The 21,131-nt window shown below is 36.8% G+C and overlaps 1 protein-coding gene across 1 annotated transcript; it reads right to left on the reverse strand.

Annotated features, from left to right (window-relative positions):
- Window positions 1–18,540: 18,540 nt before the first annotated feature.
- LOC136162836 (Golgi phosphoprotein 3-like) lies at window positions 18,541–20,890 on the reverse strand. Its single transcript, XM_065927277.1, is given in 1 exon segment — window positions 18,541–20,890. A coding segment is annotated over 1 exon segment (858 nt). The 5' UTR covers window positions 20,799–20,890; the 3' UTR covers window positions 18,541–19,940.
- Window positions 20,891–21,131: the final 241 nt, after the last annotated feature.

Here is a 21,131-nt window from a genome sequence, read left to right on the forward strand (position 1 = left end):
GCTACTACACTCAGTGCTCCCTTCAGCAGGCCACCACCGACCCACACCTCCACTGGAGACGCCTGGGCTCACAGGTAAGTCTGGGTCAGTCTCTTGCAGAGTCACTGCTCCTTTCTCCTGGGTCTAGGTGCACACAAGGTTCTGTTTGTGTCCTCCAAGAGTCTATTTCCCTTTCCCATATAAGTTCTGAAAGCTCTATGATGGGATTAATGGTGACATCCTCCAAGAGGGCTTATGCTATGCCATACCCAAGTCTGTGGCACCCAGAGCCCCTGTCCCTGTGGCAGCCCATTGTTGAACCAAACCTCCACAGGAGACACTCAAACACAGTTCTGCTGCAGAACCGGTGACTGCAACCATGAAATTAAAAGACATTTGCTCCTTGGAAGAAAAACTATGACCAACCTAGACAGTATATTAAAAAGCAGAGACATTACTTTGTCAACAAAGATCCATCTAGTCAAGGGTATGTTTTTTCTGGTAGTCATGTATGGATGGGAGAAGGCAATGGCAACCCACTTCAGTACTCTTGCCTGGAAAAATCCCATGGATGGAGGAACCTGGCAGGCTGCAGTCCATGGGGTCATGAAAAGTCGGACATGACTGAGTGACTTCACTTTCATTTTTCACTTTCATGCATTGGAGAAGGAAATGACAACCCACTCCAGTGTTCTTGCCTGGAGAATCCCAGGGATGGCAGAGCCTGGTGGGCTGCCATCTATGGGGTGGCACAGAGTCTGACACCACTGAAGTGACTTAGCGGCAGCAACATGTATGGATGTGAGATTTGGACTATAAAGAAAGCTGAGTGCCGAAGAATTGATGCTTTTGAACTGTGGTGTTGGAGAAGACTCTTGAGAGTCCCTTGGACTTCAAAGAGATCCAACTAGTCCATCCTAAAGGAAATCAGTCCTGAATATTCATTGGAAGGACTGATGTTGAAGCTAAAACTTCAATACTGTAGCCACCTGATGTGAAGAACTGACTCATTTGGAAAGACCCTGATGCTGACAAAATTGAAAGAGGGAGGAGAAGGGGAAGACAGAGGATAAGATAGTTGGATGGCATCACTGACACAATGGACATGAGTATGAGTAAGCTTCAGGAGTTTGTGATGGATAAGGAGGCCTGGTGTGCTGCAGTCCATGGGGTTGCAAAGAGTCAGACATGACTGAGCAATTGAACTGAATTGGACTGAATCCTCCCAGACTCCTCTTGTCCATGGGATTTCCTAGGCAAGACTACTGGAGTGGGTTGCCTTTTCCTTCTCCAAGGTATCTTCCTGACTCAGAGATAAACTCACATTTTCTGCCTTGCAGGCAGATTCTTTACCACTGAGCTACCAGGGAAGCCAAAACCAACTGGATTGTTGTTGCTGTTCAATTGCTCAGTCGTGTCCAGCTCCATGAGGCCCCATGCACACAGACTGCAGTGCACCAGACTTCTCTGTCCTTCACCATCTCCCAGAGTTCACTCAAACTCATGTCTATTGAATCAGTGATGCCATCCAACCATCTTGTCCTCTGTCTTCCCCTTCTCCACCTGCTTTCAATCTTTCCCAGCATCAGGGTCTTTTCTAAGGAGCTGGCTCTTGGCATAAGTTGGTGAAAGTGGATTTTCATATGTAAAAATATGAATTTGGATCTTTACCTTTCACCCCACATAATACCTAAGTAAAAATAAATCCTATACCTAAACATAAGCCCATTAGAATCTTAGAAGAAAATTATGAAAAAAGCTTTCTTTCTTTCTTTTTTTTATTCTAGGGTTAAACACATATTTAAAAACATGACCACAAAAGCATGATGCACATAAATTTTTTTTAAGATGGATTTCATCAAAATTTAAAACTCTTCAAAAGATGCTGTGAGGAGACAGAAAGACAAATCATGAATTGAAATGACATATTTATATATCATATATCTGAAAAAGGATTTTCATCCAGAATGCATTAATAACTCTAAAAATTTAGTAATAGGAAAGTGAACAACTCACTTTTAAAATGGCACCATTATTTGTATACATACTTATCAAAGACTATATAGAGATGAAAGTTAAGCATTTGAAAGAATATTTAGCATCATTAATTATTTGAGAATTCTTAATTAATACATTCATGAGTTATCACTATACACATTAGAATATTTTAAATTAAAGTTTGACAGCATGAGGTATTATCAAGGTTGCAGAGCAACTGGAACGTTGTTACTGCAAGTTGGACTGTAAAAAATGCATAGTCATGAGAACAGTTTGGCAATTTCTTAAAAATTAAATATTTTACATATATATATATACAGATTCTCATTTGATTAAGTTATATAATTATATGTGTTTATATATATATATATAAATATATATATATATATATGTGTTTACGAATAGTAAGTATGAGGTTTGTATATGTAAAACTATATAATCATTTACCAGGTTACCTCTGGGCTTTTCTCCTAAAGAAATTGTAGCATACATCCTTGCAAAGATTTATACACAAATATTAGAGACAGCTTTACTTGTAGCAATAGTACTGATAACAATACAAACATAGATACGTAAGGTACAGTATAGCCATACAATGAAATAATACTCAACAATCAAAAAAAAAAAAAAATGAAGAGGAAGAAGAGGGTGCTAAAATTCCAGATCAAAAATAAATATACATTGTATAATTTAATTTGTGTAAATTTTTATAATATGTGAACTAATCCAAAAGTATTGAAAGCAGATTTACAGTTGTTTGAGTTTATGTCACAGATGATAAAGTCTGAGGGGGTAGTTATTAAAAATGAAAATATATAAACTTGGCGAGGAGTGGTGTATTCATATATTTATTGTCTCGATTTTGCCTAGATAGTTGGATAAATGGACCTTAATAAATTTGTGCTTGTATCTATGTCTATATACCCTCTTTCACTGGAAGTCATTAGAGAAAAAATGACATTAAGGTGAATATATAAAAATAAACTCTCCCTAAAATGAAAAATGATTTTATTGAAAGCTCTAAAAGAAACTTATTTTAATACTTTTGTATTTTAAATATCCGGCAAGAATACAATAACTCCATTACGTAAAAAAAAGTGTTATAATGAGAGAGAAGAATGCAAAAATATCTGATGTAAGAAGAAATAGATGGAATGAAAAAGTTTTGTCAAAGAAAACTTTATCAGCAAAATCAAAATACTTATTACAGAACACGACTTATGTATAGACTATATAATTTCTAGAGATTATCACATATGTGCTGTAGAAACATAAAAAGAAAAAGGCAGGAAGATTAAAATCATGCTCAATAATATAATAGATATTTAGGTAAAAGTGTTTTTTTTTAATTCGTGACTACCGTTTTTTAGAATTCCATTTTATTCAGTTTATTTAATTCACTTTTTACTTCTCAAGTTATTAAAATGCCCTTTTAGACTTTTTTTTTTTTTTTCCCAGGGATAGAGGTGAAAGAAAAGAGTGGAAGAGTAAGGTGGGGAGATTGCCAGCCTCTGAACACTCGTACAAAGCAAACGCCAGGTGACAGCAGAAGACCCTAGACCTCCAGGGGGACAGGGTAAACTTCCTGATATGAGGTAGGAGAGAGGATGAAGACATAAAAAGGGAAAAGACTGCGAAATTCTGGATGGAAACTTGTGCCCTGATGGAGAGTGGGAGCCCTGAAACAGGAGGATTTCCTGGGCACTGGGAAGCTCCCTCACAGGTGAACCCAAGGGGGAGCTTCATAATCTTGGGAAACTGGTTCAAGCAGGGACTTAGAGGCCAGAAAACAGAGAAAGCTGCACTTCTCAGCCCATGGACAACTCATGGGCCGTGGCCTGATCAGATGGCGGGCTCACACATGTACTGCGGTGTTCACAGGCTTTCACTTTGTTTCCCAGTTTTTATTAATAATTTTTAGCTTTTAGATTAGCTTTAGATTTTCAGAGAAATGAAAGCAGTGTATAGAGTTAATAAAATACACCCCTGACACAGAGTTTCTGTCATTAATATTATACATTAGCATGACTTGGTGTATATATTTTATTATCATAAATTATCATTAGCTAAAGTGGTAACTCGGATGGTAAAGCGTCTGTCTGCAATGCTGGAGCCCCGGGTTCGATCCCTGGGTTGGGAAGATCCCCTGGAGAAGGAAATGGCAACCCACTCTAGTACTCTTGCCTGGAAAATCCCATGGACAGAGGAGCCTGGTAGGCTACAGTCCATGGGGTCGTAAACAGTCAGACACAAATGAGCAACTTTACTAAAGTGTATAAACTAATCAGATTTCCTAAGTTTATATCTGACATATTTTCCTATTCAATGGCTATAGAAGTCTACAAACATAACTTAGTTTTGTCTGTTTTTCCTTATACTTTTGTCAGTTTTTCCTCATGTATTTTCATTCTCTAATATTAGCCGCAGAATGAATTTTTTTCTGAAATTAATATATCTACTCCAATTATTTTTAGTGTTAGTTTGGTATGTATTTCTCATTTTCTTTACTTTTAATCTATTTGTGTTTTTATAACTACTTTTTTTCTTGTAGACAAATCATGGCTAGATCTTATTATATTGTTTTTAATAGTTGCACTAGATTTTTCATATATATTTAAAACTAATCTAAGTTCACTTTCAGATAACATTACACCAATTCTTAGGTAGTGTTAGTAGCATACAACAGAGTATTCTGAATTTTCCAAGAGTCCAAGGAACTCTGGAGTCCTCTCCAGAGCCACAATTTGAAAGCATTAATTCTTAAGTGTTCAGCTTCATTTATGATCTAACTCTCACATCAGTACATGACTATAGGAAAAACCATAGCTTTAACTATATGGACCTTTGCTGGCTAAGTAATGTGTCCACTTTTTAATACACTACCTAGGTCTGTCATAGCTTCCCTTCCAAGGAGCAAGCATCTTTTAATTTCATGGCTGCAATCATCGTACACAGTAATTTTGGAGTCAAAGAAAAGAAAATCTTTCACTTTTTCCACTTCTTCCCTTTCTACTTGCCATAAAGTGATGGGACTGAATGCCATGATCTTATTTTTTGTATGTTAAATTTTAAGTAATGTTACTTTCCTTGAAAAGAACATATTTGCTATGGACAGCCCTTTGGGCATATTTCCAGTCACTTTTCCCTTTCCATTGCCTGAAATAATAGAAAGGGCAGTTTCCTAGGCTCCTTACTTCTATAACCTAGTTAGGTTCCAGGTGATAAAGTCTACAGTAGCGTCAAGTCCCTGTAAGACTGTGGCCCCAAGAAGTTTCTCAGTCTTAAATTAATCTACACTCATCTGCATCATTTCATTAAAATTCTTATAAAAATGTTCTTAGCAGTGTATGTACATCAGCTTTTGCTTCAGATAAGATGATCTCACTGGATATTTTATATTCCATCTCTTTAAATTGCAGGATGAGAGTCTGCCCTGTGACCTCAGTTCTCTGATGACTATAACAAAAGTCACTGGTTTTCAATTTGTTCAGCTTCTTTTTCTGTTAATGTTAGAACAAGAATGACATTTTAAAAATCTTTTACATATCATGGTTGAAACCAGCAGTGTACCTATTTCTGAATATTTTTATTTTAAAAGCTAGAAGTTTGATTCTTTACTTTCTGGATAATAATAATTCATAAAATGTATCCTTTTATGTGAAGTTTATCTAAACAACAATGTCTGTAAAATTCATTAAATGGTAAACAATGTTGTCCCACTATACCTTTACAGAGTTTTATATAAAAAATATGCATTAAAATCAGTGGTTGAAGAAAAAAAATGGATGTTACTTATGAGAATCATTCTACTATTCTAACATATTCATAATTTACAATATATTTTATGAATCATTTTCTCTCCATCCTATTGTCATCAGTCAAGAGAAACCCACATTTCATGAACTCTTTCTTTGTCACTGTAATGTAGGTTTCCTGCTTTTTCCAGTAACTCCCTTTTCTTTCTCTTATTTCAAAATCAGTCAAAATAAATAAAATTAAGTGCAAACCAAGATCTTTTACTGTCTGATTTACTTTATATTTCCAAATCTTTATCTGTTTACCCTCAACATGAACCCTCAATTCTGCCCTGTTTATTGTTTTACAAGCACACTTTGTTCTTTCCTCATGAGGGAGGCATTATTCCTGTATTTATTACAATCCACAATGGTTTCTTCCTAGAACACGTTAGTTGCTTCCTAGCTTGTCTATACTATGACATTTAAAGTGACCAGCATAATTTGACTTAAAAGTAAATACAATCAAGACATTTACATGTTCAATATTCTTTTATGGTTTCTTGTCATACCATGGCTACTCATTCCAGTATTCTTGCATGGATAATTTCATGGACAGAGAAGCCTGGAGAGCTACAGCTCATTTTCACTCTCATATCTAAAACAAAAATTTATTTATTTTTTTACCTTGACCAAGGATGCCTTCCTTGGAGAAAGTTCTGATTTTTTTTCTTCAGGGTTTCACCTGTTATATCGTAAGATCATTTCACAGAAGTGTTACTGGTTCTTTTATATTTCCAGAAATGAAGCAAGATTGCCATCTCAGGAACATTAATGCAACTCTTGTCTGGTTGTGAAGTATTCTCTTAGAATATGCACTTTATGACCTGCCTCCTCATTTTCCATTGGCTCCTCAGAAGTCACCTCCTCAAAGAACCCTTTCCTTACAACCTTCCTGTAATAGTTTTTATTGTTTCTATATTTTCCCCCAAAAGCCTTGATATTTTTCTATCATCTTACCTGGCATATTTTTCTTATAGTTTTTTAACTTTTTTTTACCATATTAACTAATATAATACTTTTTGTCTAACTTGACAAATGGTGCCCACGTTAAAGTGCTGTGAGTACAGGATTTTGTCTGATTTCTTCTCATATCCAAAATAAATTAATGAATGCATTTTGAATAAAATAAACTCAGGCTTTATACATACCTAAATTTCAATCATTTATTATGCTTTTATCAAGTTTTGCATGCAAGGTTTCATGCATGAAATCTTCCATACCTAATTTATATATACATGCATATATATATATATATATATATATATATAACTTACTCTTTTTATCTGCAACAAGAATTATGATAATTATAATTTACTGAAGATGGATTTCACTACATCTTTTTTCCCCTCATCAGTCTCCCCACAAAGTTCCATGTTTCCAGATTTTATCTTAACATCTATACTATAAACTCCATGCAGTTATATATGTATTACCTCTTCTGTCTCCATTTCTCACTTTTGACAACTTCTGGGACTGTGCCCTTTGCAGTTTATAATTCACGCCAGACAAATGATCTAGATCCTTAATCTTTTTGATTAATATTTCATTCTTGACATAATTGATACTCTAGTCTTTCCTGAGAATCAGGTAACCCTGTTGTTCTCTTAAGGAGTATCTGTTTGATTCCATAGTCTTTGTACCACTTCTTCTGTACTGCTTTTCTCTCACTATGCCAACTGTGTTGAATATTTTGATTGCAAGCTATATCATTAAATATACCTCATTATTATAATTATTTATCAACCCACTGTTTACTGGTCTTAATTTTTCAACTATTTAGGTTATACTTCACTATCATGTTTTCCAAGACTATTTTATTCTAAAGTTTAGGTGACTTGAATATATATATATATATATCACTATCAACAAACTGGTCTCCTCCTTGAAATTGTCTTCTCATATTAGTCTCCATCAACCTTAGACATTGTTTCCCATGGTCATCACCTAGACATAGTCCTTCACAGTTCAGTTCAGTCACTCAGTCATGTCCAACTCTTTGTGACCCCATGGATTGTAGCACGCCAGGCTTCCCTGTCCATCACCAATTCTAGTAACTGCAATTTCCCAATAATCTAAGTTTCAAGTATTGCCTCTTCTATGTTTGCATCTCATTCCTAGATAGAAATGCTAAATAACATAATAATTGTCTCCTCATAGATTTTATGTGTCAAGAGTCTGGTCATGGCTAAGCTGGGCCCTCTGCACAGCTGCATTCATGAAGTGAGCCAAGGATGTTTTTTTTTTTTTCTCTGGACTGAACTGGGAATAGTTTGTGTCAAAGCACAGTTAGGTGTTTGCCAAAGTTTATAAAGTTTTGTGACTATAGGACTTATGGATAGTCAGGCAAAAGCAGCAAGAAGAGCAATTATAGAAAGATTCTAATATAAAGATGTCATGGAAGTAACATTCATTACTTTTGCACATAATGTAAGTTTGAAGTGATTCATAGGTATAGCCCATAATGGGTTACAAAGAGGCATAAACAACACGGTGTAGGTATCCTTGGGTTCTTTTCAAAGTCTGTCTTCTAAATCCATTAACACTTCCATTTCAAATGCCATTCTCTGCTTTTCTCTACAGAAAAATTAAACTTCAAAGATTTCTGGGCTTACTGCCTTGAACTTTCCCTTGTCAATTTCTTTATATGTATTCAATTCATTATTTCCTCCACTATTCTTACCAAACTGTCTTAATCTAGGTCACCAATCATCTATATATGATGAAATCCCATGGTCAATGCTAAATTTCCATCTTACTTGACTCATAAACTATGGTAGTCACCTAATAATTTCTGTCTCCTTTCAGTTCAGTTCAGTCGCTCAGTCATGTCCAACTCTTTGAGACTCCAAGGACTGCAGCACACTAGGCCTCCCTGTCCATCACCAACTCCTGGAGTTTACTCAAACTCAGGTCAATTGAGTCGGTGATGTCATCCAACCATCTCATCCTCTGGCATACCCTTCTCTACCCACCTTCAATCTTTCAAAGCATCAGGGCCTTTTCAAATGAGTCAGTTCTTCACATCAGGTGGCCAAAGTATTGGAGTTTCAGCCTCAACATCAGTACTTCCGATGAATATTCAGGATTGATTTCCTATAGGTTAGATCCTTTGCAGTCCAAGAGACTCTCAAGAGTCTTCAACACCACAGTTCAAAAGCATCAATTCTTCAGCACTCAGCTTTTTTAATAGTCCAACTTTCACATGGAGAAACCATAGCCTTGACTAGATGAAAATTTGTTTAATTTCATGGCTTCAGTCACCATCTTCAGTGATTTTGGAGCCCAGAAAAATAAAGTCTGACACTGTTTCCACTGTTTCCCATTGATTTGCCATGAAGTGATGGGACCAGATGCCATGATCTTAGCTTTCTGAAAGTTGAACTGTAAGCCAACTTTTTCACTCTCCTCTTTCACCTTCACCAAGAGGCTCTTTAGTTCTTCTTCACTTTCTGCCATAAGGGTGGTGTCATCTACATATCTGAGGTTATTGATAATTCTCCCAGTAATCTAGCTTCCAGCTTGTGCTTCCTACAGCCCAGCATTTCTCATAATGCACTCTGCATATAAGTTAAATAAGCAGGGTGACAATTTATAGACTTGAGGTACTCCTTTTCCTATTTGGAACTAGTCTGTTGTTCCATGTCCAGTTCTGTTGACTCCTGACCTGCATACAGATTTCTCAAGAGACAAGTCAGGTGGTCCGGTATTCCCATCACTTTCAGAATTTTCCACAGTTTGTTGTGATCCACACAGTCAAAGGCGTTGGCATAGTCAATAAAGCAGAAATTGATGTTTTTCTGGAACTCTCTTGTTTTATTGATGATCCAACAGATGTTGGCTACTTGATCTCTGGTCCCTCTACCTTTTCTAAAGCCAGCTTGAACATCTGGTAGCTCACAGTTCATGTATTTTTTAAGCCTGTCTTGCAGACAGCCTGTCTTGTGAATTACTTTACTAGTGTGTGAGATGAATGCAATTGTGCAGTAGTTTGAGCATCCTTTAGCATTGCTTTCTTTGTGATTGGAATGAAAACTGACCTTTTCCTGTCCTGTGACCACTGCTGAGTTTTCAAAATTTGCTGGCATATTGAGTGCAACACTTTCATAGCATCATCTTTTAGGATTTGAAATAGCTCAACTGGAATCCCATCACCTCCCCTAGCTCTACTCATAGTGATGCTTGCCAAGGCCCACTTTACTTCACATCCCAGGATGTCTGGCTCTAGGTGAGTGATCACACCATTGTGATTACCTGGATCATGAAGATCTTTTTTATATAGTTCTTCTGTGTATTTTTGCAACCTCTTCTTAATATCTTTTGTCTCCTTTAAAATTATTTTTTTAATGATTTCTAGAACATAACATTCTCTTGATTTTCTATTTCATCAGAGTCCTTTCTCCTGCTTATATTTCTGTTTATGTTTTTTATTTCTAAAAATATTTTCCTTGAAATACTCCATGTCTTATTCTTTAAACTTCTCTTTGCTTATTTATTTTTATTTTATACACTACCTAGATGATCTCTTAAATTCTCATAGTTTTAATTGTCATCTGTGCACCAATGGTCCCAAAATTTATGTATTTGTTCTGCAGTCCCCCTTTGAACTTATTTTTATTATACTTCATTCTCTATGATAGATGCATACTGATGTTTAATAAGGATGTGCCTAAACTGAAATTCTTCTCAATTGTTGACAACACCAACACTCCAGCTGATTAAGCCAACATATCTATAGCCACTCTCATCCTCTTTCTTTGCTTATTTATTGTTTGTGAAAGCCTTCCTCAGTGATCAATGTAAAGAAATGTAGGAAAACAATAGAATGGGAAAGACTAGAGATCTCTTCAAGAAAATAAAATATACCAAGGGAACATTTTATGCAAAATGGGCTCAAAAAAGAACAGAAATTGTAGGAACTTAACAGAAGCAGATGTTAAGAAGAGGTGGCAAGAATACACAGAAGAACTGTACAAAAAAGATCTTAACAACCCAGATAATCACAACGGTATGATCACTCATGTAGAGTCAGACATTCTGGATGTGAAATCAAGTGGGCCTTAGGAAGCATCACTATGAGCAGAGCTAGTGGAGGTGATAGAATTCCAGATGAGCTATTTCAAATCCTAAAAGATGATGCTGTGAAAGTGCTTCACTCAATATGCCAGCAAATTTGGAAAACTCAGCAGTGGCCACAGGATGGGAAAAGATCAGGTTTCATTCCAATCCCAAAGAAAGGCAATGCCAAAGAGTGATCAAACTAGCACACAACTGCACCATCTCACATGCTAGTAAAGTGATGCTTAAAATTATCCAAGTCAGGCTTTGGCAATATGTGAACCATGAAATTCCAGACATTCAAGTGGTTTTAGAAAAGGCAGAGGAACCAGAGATCAAACTGCCGACATCTGTTGGATCATAGAAAAAGCAAGAGAATTCCAGAAAAACATCTATTTCTGTTTTATTGAATATACCAAAGCTTTGACTGTATAGATAAAAAAAAAAAAAAAAAAAAACTGTGGAAAATTCTAAAAGAGATGGGAATACCAGACCTCCTGACCTGCCTCTTGAGAAACCTGTATGCAGGTCAGGAAGCAACAGAACAACAGACTGATTCCAAATAAGAAAAGGAGTACATCAAGGCTGTTTATTGTCTCCCTAGTTATTTAACTTCTATGCAGAGGACACCATGAGAAATGCTGGGCTGGAGGAAGCACAGGCTGGAATCAAGATTGCTGGGAGAAACATCAATAACCTCAGATATGCAGATAATACCACTCTTATGGCAGAAAGTGAAGAAGAACTAAAGAGACTCTTGATAATAGTGAAAGAGGAGAGTGAAAAAGTTGGCTGAAAGCTCAACATTCAGAAAACTAAGATCATGGCATCCAGTCCCATCACTTCGTGGCAAATAGATGGGGAAACAGTGGAAACAGTGTCAGATATTATTTTTGGGGGGCTCCAAAATCACTGCAGATGGTGATTGCAGCCATGAAATTAAAAGATGCTCACTCCTTGGAAGGAAAGTTATGACCAACCTAGATAGTATATTAAAAAGCAGAGACATTACTTTGCCAACAAAGTTCTACCTAGTCAAGGCTATGGTTTTTCCAATGGTCATGTAAGTATGCGAGAGTTGGACCATAAAGAAAGCTGAGCACAGAAGAATTGATGCTTTTGAGCTGTGGTGTTGGAGAAGACTCTTGAGAGTCCCTTGGACTGCAAGGAGATCCAACCAGTCCATCCTAAAGGAGATCAGCCCTGGGTGTTCATTGGAGGGACTGATGTTGAAACTGAAACTTCAATACTGTGGCCATTTGATGCAAAGAGCTGATTAATTTAAAAGTCCCTGATGCTGGGAAAGATTGAAGGCAGGAGGAGAAGGGGACCACAGAGGATGAGATGGTTGGATGGCATCAATGACTCAATGGGCATGGGTTTGGGTAGACTCCGGGAGTTGGTGATGGACAGGGAGGCCTGGCGTGCTGCAACTCACAGGGTTGCAAAGAGTCAGACATGACTGAGGGACTGAACTGAACTGAACTGATCTTCCTTCCTTTCTGTTTCCCTCCCTCTTTTTCTCTTCTTCACTTCCCTCTCTCTTATACCCCAATAATAAGTTCATCATGAAATATCCTTGGAACAGTTTCCAAAATATTTCTGGAATGTGACTATTTCTGATTCTGTTTTCGACTACCTTTCTGGTTCATGACACTGACACATTTATTCTGGATTATAGAAGCAACTGGCCACCTGTTCAGCATTCCTCTCCCTTTGCATTATTTTCTCCCTTTACAACAATCTCTAATTTCAGGGTCAATTTTTGAAATATCAAATAAATCTATTTATTTAGTTTTTTTTTTTTTTTTTTAAATAAATCGTTAGAGAAATTTTTAGCTTTCAACAAATGTAGATCAGAGGGGAAAACTGAAACCAGGAAAGGGTACATCAGCATTTATATTACCTATCAGCATTGGTAGAATCAGCTAATACTTTTGTTTGTGTTAAAAAAAAAAAAAAAAAAAAAACAACTCCTTTTACATGATTTCCAGTGGAAGAAAAAATAGACATAAAAACTAGAAGAATGAAAACCAAGAGCACACTAGCTAATTTTTAATGTGCTCTGAAGCTTGAAATCATTTGATTGTATTTAACTTTATATGCCACTAATAGAATATACAGCTATTATCCAAAAGTAAACACGACATACTTGGAACTTAATACCTTCCAGCTATTATGATTTGCCTCTTATTCTTTGTCAGTACACTATAATTTGATATCTGGACCTTTGGTATACTAGATAAATGACACTGGAAAATTCTTTTAACCAAAAATAAATAACAGCCTACTTTGTAGAAGTAGACTGCTTAGAAAAAAAAATCAATAAAATGCCATAAATCAAAATATAAATTATGCATTTATATAATAATGAATAAATTATAAATTTATTACAAATTTATATTTATAAAAATTTTGCATTTTAAAGCATCCCCCCAAAAAATTGCTATCAATTTTGTCATAAATTACAATTCCATTGTGTATTTCACTTCTTTGAGTCTTAAATCCCCTAAAAGTTGCAAGCAAGTATGCTAATTTTTGCTTTGAGATTTGAACATTTGATCAAAAAGTCTTCAGCCACACTCTTATTTCCCTTAAGGAAAAGTCTTTTTTTAAATAAATTGCTTTGGCATTTTAGAGACTTTTTTTTAAACTCTTTTGGAAAATATTTTGATAGATTATATTTCATAGTAGTTTTAGGCAAAGTTGAGTGTAAGACATAGAGGTTTCACATTTCTCTCCTGACCCTACTCATGAATAGCCTCCCATTAACAATAGCTCCCGCCCACAAACTGGCACAACTGATGAACTGAATTGATATGTCATAATCTTCTTAAGTATATTGTTTGCATTGGTTTCACTCTTGCTGTCATAAACATTGCTTTTTAAAAAGACTTATTTTTTCCTATTAATACAAGCTAAAGAGCATATGCCAATGAATTATCATATCAAGAAAAATTATGAAAAGATAATGAAAGTTTGTTTTATATTCAGTATTTATCTATGCCATGATTTGAAGGACAGAGAGAAAGCATTACTTTCCATAATAATTCACGTCTTTTAGCCTGTACACAATTTACTCCTCATAAGAAGAAACCTTATTGAATATAACCACAGACCTAGAAAAATGCTCAGATCTTAGTCAAGTTCCCACTATATCTTCTCTAGAACTTTTTGGTTAAAAAGTCCACACTGGCAAATCATTTAAAAATGTAAACACATTTGATGTAATGAATCTATGCAAGGCAGTCATCACTGAAGGATTAAAAAGTTACTACTTTTTTTCCTGCTTTATTTAAACTTTACTCCAAATGAATAATGCAGAAAAGAAAGTATAGATTAGAAGAGATACCAGTAGAAGTTTCTACATAAGAGTGATCACCTTAGCAATTTTTCTTAATAATATAGCCCATTAAAGTTGAAGTAACATTTTTTGCATCTCATTTACTCACAAATAAATAAATAAATAAATAAATAAATAAATTGAGCAGAAATTATTATTATTCAGTTCAGTTCAGTTCAGTTGCTCAATTGTATCTGATTCTTTGCAATCCCATGGACTGTAGCAAACCAGGCTTTTCTATCACCAGAGCTTACTCAAACCCATGCCCATTGAGTCGGTGATGCCATCCAACCATCGTGTTCTCTGTTGCCCCTTCTCCTTCTTCTGTCTTCAGTCTTCCCCAGCATCAGGGTCTTTTCCAGAGTCAGTTCTTTGCATCAGGTGGCCAAAGTATTGGAACTTCAACTTCAGCATCAGCCCTTCCAAGGAATACTCAGGACTAATTGACTTTAGGGTTGACTAGTTTGATCTCCTTGCAACCCAAAGGACTCTCAAGAGTCTTCTCCAACCCCACAGTTCAAAAGCATCAATTCTTCAGTGCTCAGCTTTCTTTATGGTCCAACACTCACATCCATGCATCACTACTGGAAAAGCCATAGATTTGACTAGATGGACCTTTGTCGGTAAATTAATGCCTCTGCTTTTTAATATACTGTCTAGGTTTGACATATTTTTTCTTCCAAGGAGCAAGCAACTTTTAAGTTCATGGCTGCAGTCACCATCTGCAGTGATTTTGGAGTCCAAGAAAATAAAATCTGTCACTCTTTCCATTGTTTCCCCAGATAATTGCCATGAAGTGATGGGACCAGAAGCCATGATTTTAGTTTTTTGAATGTTGAGTTTTAAGCCAGCTTTTTCATTCTCCTCTTTCACTTTCATCAAGTTGTTTCCTCTTCACTTTTTACCATAAGGGTGGTATCATCTGCATATCTATGAGTAATGATATTTCTCCTGGCAATCTTGATTCTAGCTTGTGCTTCATCCAGCCTGGTAAGATATTTCACATTATATACTCTGAATATAAGTTATATAATCAAGGTGGAAGTATACAGCCTTGACATAATCCTTTCCCAATTTGCTTCCAGCCCATCCTTCCATGTCTGGTTCTAAGTGTTGGTTCTTGACCTACATACAGGTTTCTCAGGAAGCAGGTAAGGGAGTCTGGTATTCCCTTCTTTTCAAGAATTTTTCAGTTTGTTGTAATCCATACAGTCGTAGGTTTTAGTGTAGCCAATGAAGTAGAAGCAGATGTGCTTCTGGAATTGTCTTGCTTTTTCGATGATCCAATGGATGTTGGGAATTTGATGTCTGGTTCCTTTACCTTTTCTAAATCCAACCTGAACATCTGAAAGTTCTCAGTTCACACATTATTGAAGCTTTGCTTGGAGAATTTTGGGCATCAATTTGCTAGTGTGTGAGATGAGTGCAGTTGTGTGGTAGTTTGAACATAATTGTTAAATTTATTTAATTCTACAGTGGAAACAATAATCCAGTGGGAATAAGAGACATTTCTAGTGTCTAACACTCAGTAAATGATATGTTATTGTTGCTGTTTAATCTTTAAGTTATGTCCAGCTGTTTTTTTGACTCCATGGACTGAAATCCATCAGACTCCTCTTTTCATGGGATTTCCCAGGCAAGAATACTGGAGTCGGTTGCTATTAACTTCTCCAGAGGAGTTTCTCGACCCAGGGATCCACTCCTTGTCTCCTGCTTTGGCAGGAACATTCTTTACCACTAAGCCACCTGAGAAGCCCAGTAAATTATATAACCTGAACTAAATTCTGCTGCTGCTGCTGCTGCTAAGTCACTTCAGTCCTGTCTGACTCTCTGCAACCCCATAGATGGCAGCCCACCAGGCTCTGCCATCCCTGGGATGGTTCACTAATCTACCATGAATTTCTAGAGTGTGGAAAAGAGAGACATGTCTCAAAAAGTGAGGGCTTTTATTAGTTAATACAAGCAAAATGACAACAAAAGCAAAAGGAAGACATGATGTATAATAGGGAAATGATTGTGGTCACAAAGCTGCCAGTACTGGAGTATTGTGAAACTGTTTGCATAGTGAGGAGAGAGGTGGCAAGAGACAGAACTGAGAAAAAAAAGTGTTGGCCAGAACCCTATTTACTTGACTAACCAGCTTGGATATTTTTACTTTTTAAGACAACAAGAATACATGGAACAAGTTTCCTGGCCTCACTCTTTCCCAGCATCAGAATTTTTTCTAATGAGTTGACTATTCAAATCAGCTGGCCAAAGTATTGGTGCTTCAGCTGCAGCATCATTGCTATTAATATTCAGAGTTTATTTCCTTTAGGATTGACTGATTTGATGTCCTTGCAATCCAAGGGACTCTCAAGAGCTTTCTCCAGCACCACAATTCAAAAGTTTCAATTCTCCAGTGCTCAGCCTTCCTTATGGTCCAGTTCTCACATCTGTACATGACTATTGGGAAAAACACAGCCTGATTGTGAGGATCTTTCAGCAAGGTCATGTCTCCGATGTTAAATATGCTGTCTAGGTTTCTCACAGCTTTTATTCCAAGGAGCAAACGTCTTTTAATTTCATAGCTGCAGTCACAGTCCGCAATGATTTTGGAGTACAAGAAAATAAAATCTGCCATGGTTTTCACTTTTCCCCAATCTGTTTGCCATGAAATGATGATATTGGAAGCCATGATTTCCGTTTTTTGAATTTTGAGTTTTAAGCCAGTTTAAACTGGCTTAAACGCTCCTCATTTACCCTGATCAAGAAGCTCTTTAGTTTCTCTTTGCTTTCTGCCATTAAATTGGTGTCAACTGCATGTCTGAGGTTGTTGGTATTTTCCTTGGCAATCTCGATTCTAGTGTGTGATGCATCCAGCCTGGCATATTGCATGATGTAATCTGCATATAAGCTATATAAACAGCCTTGATGTACTTCCTTTCCAATTTTGAACCCTTAGACTTACTGAAAAAAAGAAGAAGAAGAAAAAAAGCTTCACTCAGTGCACAGGTAAAATAAAACCATACATGATGGTGGGTTTTTTTTTTTTTTTTCTGCCTGGCAACCAAAATTCCTTATCTTATGGAAATATCTAAAGAAAAATGATACTTGATGACATGTGCCTTTCTGCTGAGCACCGTGGTATTCCCTCTAGGTAGATATCCCATCCACAGATAGTTCTCTATCACTCAATCTCTTGATTTATGTTTTAAAGATCTCCCCTGTGTTTACCTTAAACATCACATCCTCTCTCATATATGGGAAGTATTTCACTGATGACAAAACAATGTTCCCATACTATCTCACTTAATCCTCACTGTACAATTAGTATTATAATTATTATTCTACAGAGGGAGACACTTAAATTGAGTAACTTTCTTGGCTTTGCAAGTCTGAAAATACTGAAACCAGGATCAAAACACAAGAGTTAAAGGATCTCTCTTACAAATGTTTGAAACTAACTCCATTCTAAATTTTGATATAAGATAATGCTTATAATGTTGTCTTTACTCACCTCTTTATATCTATGGCCTATGAGAAAGGCTGAACATTAGAAATTAGGGTTTCTATGTAACTTCCTCACTAAATTAGTATTGTAGTTTCTTAAAAAAAATTCTCAATAACTTTTTCAAATAATTTATAATTCAAAAGCATAATCTCCATTGAAGTTCACAGTACAAATCCCTGGTAAAGAGAGAAAAGTCAGGTGTTTTCACTTTAAAGTTGTTTAACGAGACAAGAAAGACAAGATGATTAGTCATGTAGGAGGTGAGTCCATATTTTCTTTTTTTTTTTTTTAGCCAATAATTGATCTTTATTATACAGAAATGCGAAGGCCATATGCATTAAATGGTGTTTTGCAGTGAACATTATGCAGATTCAAACTGAAGACATCCTCATCTTAATAAGATACAATATAAAAATAAACACTGACCAAGAGTTGCCAGAAAAAACTCAATTTCCACTCTCCCAATCAAGCTGAAACTTGCCACAGGAAAACCTGGTTTAAATTCATGCCAAACTGTTCAAATGGAAAGAAAAACTAAGTCAGGTAGAGATACCCTTGGACTGGGTTTTACAGTTTTAGGGAGCCAGAATGAAGCTCTACTCAGCTTCACATTTTTTAGGAATTTGTTTCATTTAAACTTTTTATCTTTAGTCACCTAAGTGATAACCTAAAGTGAAAAAAAGTTAAGTGAGTTGGGGAATTTTGTGGGGCTAGACAGGTTTAGAGGAGGGAAAATTATAATCATTCATTTAATTACTTCTGATCAGGAAAATTTGATATCAGGTCTGGGTCATCTGTATTAGCCCTTTGATAGACTGTTTCTCTGTAGTGGTCAAGACACACAGTATTAGCAAATGCTTGACATTGGCACAGTTTGGTGCCTGTCCTCTTTATATTCCCAAATGCTGGACTTTATATAGGATATTTTTAACATCAAATTGCCCTTCTGAATAAGATTTTTCTCAATCAGCTTCTCTTTGCATTTACTACTGACTTAAAAAATGTTTTAAAGAATGAGTTAGACAAAGGATTGTGTTGAGACAAGACTAATGACTAGGAGGGCATCTGTGGATTAAATATAGATAAAACTACTTCCAGGACCTTTAAATATACACAAAGTAGGTAAAGAACCTGCCTGTCAGTGCAGGAGACTAAGAGACGTGGATTCCATTCCTGGGTCAGGAAGATCCTCCAGAGGAGGGCATGGCAACCCACTCCAGTATTCTTGCCTGGAGAATCCCATGGACAGAGGAACCTGGCAGGCTACAGGCCATAGGGTCACAAAGAATTGGACACATCTGAAGTGACTGAGCATGCACACACGTCAATTCATGTAGGACGCCAAAACAGGGAACAAGGTCTAGAGTTTAGATATATTGTCTGAACTCAGGATGGTGCTATTCAGCAATTGAAATTTAAAACTCCCTAAATTCAATCAAAGTAGAGACATTTAAAGTAGCCTGGAGGAATCCAAATAGTCATGTGCTAAAGAATGGAAATTCTGGTGCCAATTTCCTTCTTTGCAAATTGTATTGGTGACTGCATAAAAGAGGTGGTTGAGAGATACCTTTTTTTTTTTTTTTTTTTTTTTTTAATTTAGATTTCTGCTGTAATGAATGATGGAGTAGGACAATGCTGAGAGAGAGAGTAGAGAATACGTTTATGGTTCTAGGACTGTGAGAACCAGGTAATCACATTTGGAATATTCTCATTAATTTAGAAAAGGAAAAATGACAAAATCACTAGTGGAACATACATTTATATCTTAGAGACCATCTGCTCCAAAAATTAGCTTTATTTCCCCTTATTCAAAGAGATGGTTACTTCAATAAGCTACATTACTTAGCAGAACCTGGGAGATAGGCTGAAAACATATATTTAAGACAGAAAACAAACTTTAAAAAATGAGATAAATGGTTTGCTTTATATCTCATTCACATTCTATAGCTAGAGAAATCCAAATCTCACTGAAATATTCCTGATAGTCCAAAAGCGCACTGGATGGAAGTGAACCAAGAAATGAGAGAAAATGTTTACTGGATGAGTGCTGGTTCACCCAGTTTATTCACCTCTGGAGTGGAAGTATAAGGAGATATAAAGCCTGCTTATAAGAGACAAGGTCTACAGAGAAGTCCTGAATTGCTCTCCCCAAATAACAAATTTGATTCAAGAGAAAGAAAACATGATGGAAAACATCTCATCACACAAAACTTGGTGATGGTGTCTCTGACAGTCACTGGTCAGCAATGGAAAAGGAGAAACCCAACAGCTGGCTTTACAATTTATTGAAGGCTGCCAGCACAACCCAGATCATCTCTGTGGCGCTGTGCTTTGTCCCCTCTACCTCAGGGTCCAGTTCTATTAGGTCCTTGGCTTGATTCATTGCCATATCGTACTTGTCATCTGTCAGAGAGGAGAAGACATTCTCTAGCACATCGGAGGAGTGGGCCAGCACCAGCAGTGCTAGTGTTCGCTTGTCCATACGCTGAGGGTCACTTACCCACCGCTCTAGGACACTATCTTGAAGTTTTTTCACTAGTCGTTGCTTCTCTGTTGTATTGGTCACTGGGTGAGTAGTCATGTCAAATAGGAGGAAATTCTGCTTCTCAGTGGTTAGAATACCCTTCTCTACTAGGCTCTTTGCAATTCTCTCTCTTACATTTCTCAGCTGGTACTGTAATTTGAAAGGGTTCCAGGTCTCACCGGTGAATAGCTCTATCCATGTTTGGACAGTTTCTGTGGGTTCAGTTGCTTTGATGTGCTTGAGAGTTTCATCCAGTAAAACATCACCCGTTGGGCTGTCTGACTTTAGCAGTACCTTTCTGTCTAGTAGTCGCTTCTTATGCATGGTGGGAGGTTCTAGATAGATTCGACCTCACATGGCCAGCTCTATCAGGATGCCACCTCGCAGGCCAGATGATATGCAGTCATTCCAGAAAGATGTGTAACCCTCTTTATCTTTTAGTCCCAGGAACAATACTTCTTCCATAAGGGTGAGGCGGATATCCTTAGAATCTCCAGTGTCCTCATTGTCTTGATTTCGGTCTTGACTCATGTCTTCCTCACTTTCTACCTTCTTTTCAGAATTCTTCCCTACTTCAGTACGACGGGCCCGGTGAGTTAAGGTGGTCATTCTCACCTGTTTCTGACGTTACTCCTGGGTTACAGCCAAACGCAGGTTGCAGCTTGCGCTCTATTTTATGGGGACATTTGTCCCCACCCCACCCCCACCCCCACCCCCATCCCCGTCCTTCTAGGTGAAAAACTTCTCAGCCACGCAGAGAGAACAAACTTCCTGATCCTTCGATGCAGAGGAGGAATAACACATCAGCTTCCTCAGGATCACTCCATATTTTCTATATACACAAAGTAAATGTCTAGCTGATCCTGCACATATTATCTAGATGTATTTATAGATATCTTCAGATGGCACACACACAAAAAGTATCATATAAGGAATCTGCAA

The sequence above is a fragment of the Muntiacus reevesi genome, chromosome 3, assembly GCF_963930625.1.
Source record: "Muntiacus reevesi chromosome 3, mMunRee1.1, whole genome shotgun sequence".
NCBI lineage: Eukaryota > Metazoa > Chordata > Mammalia > Artiodactyla > Cervidae > Muntiacus > Muntiacus reevesi.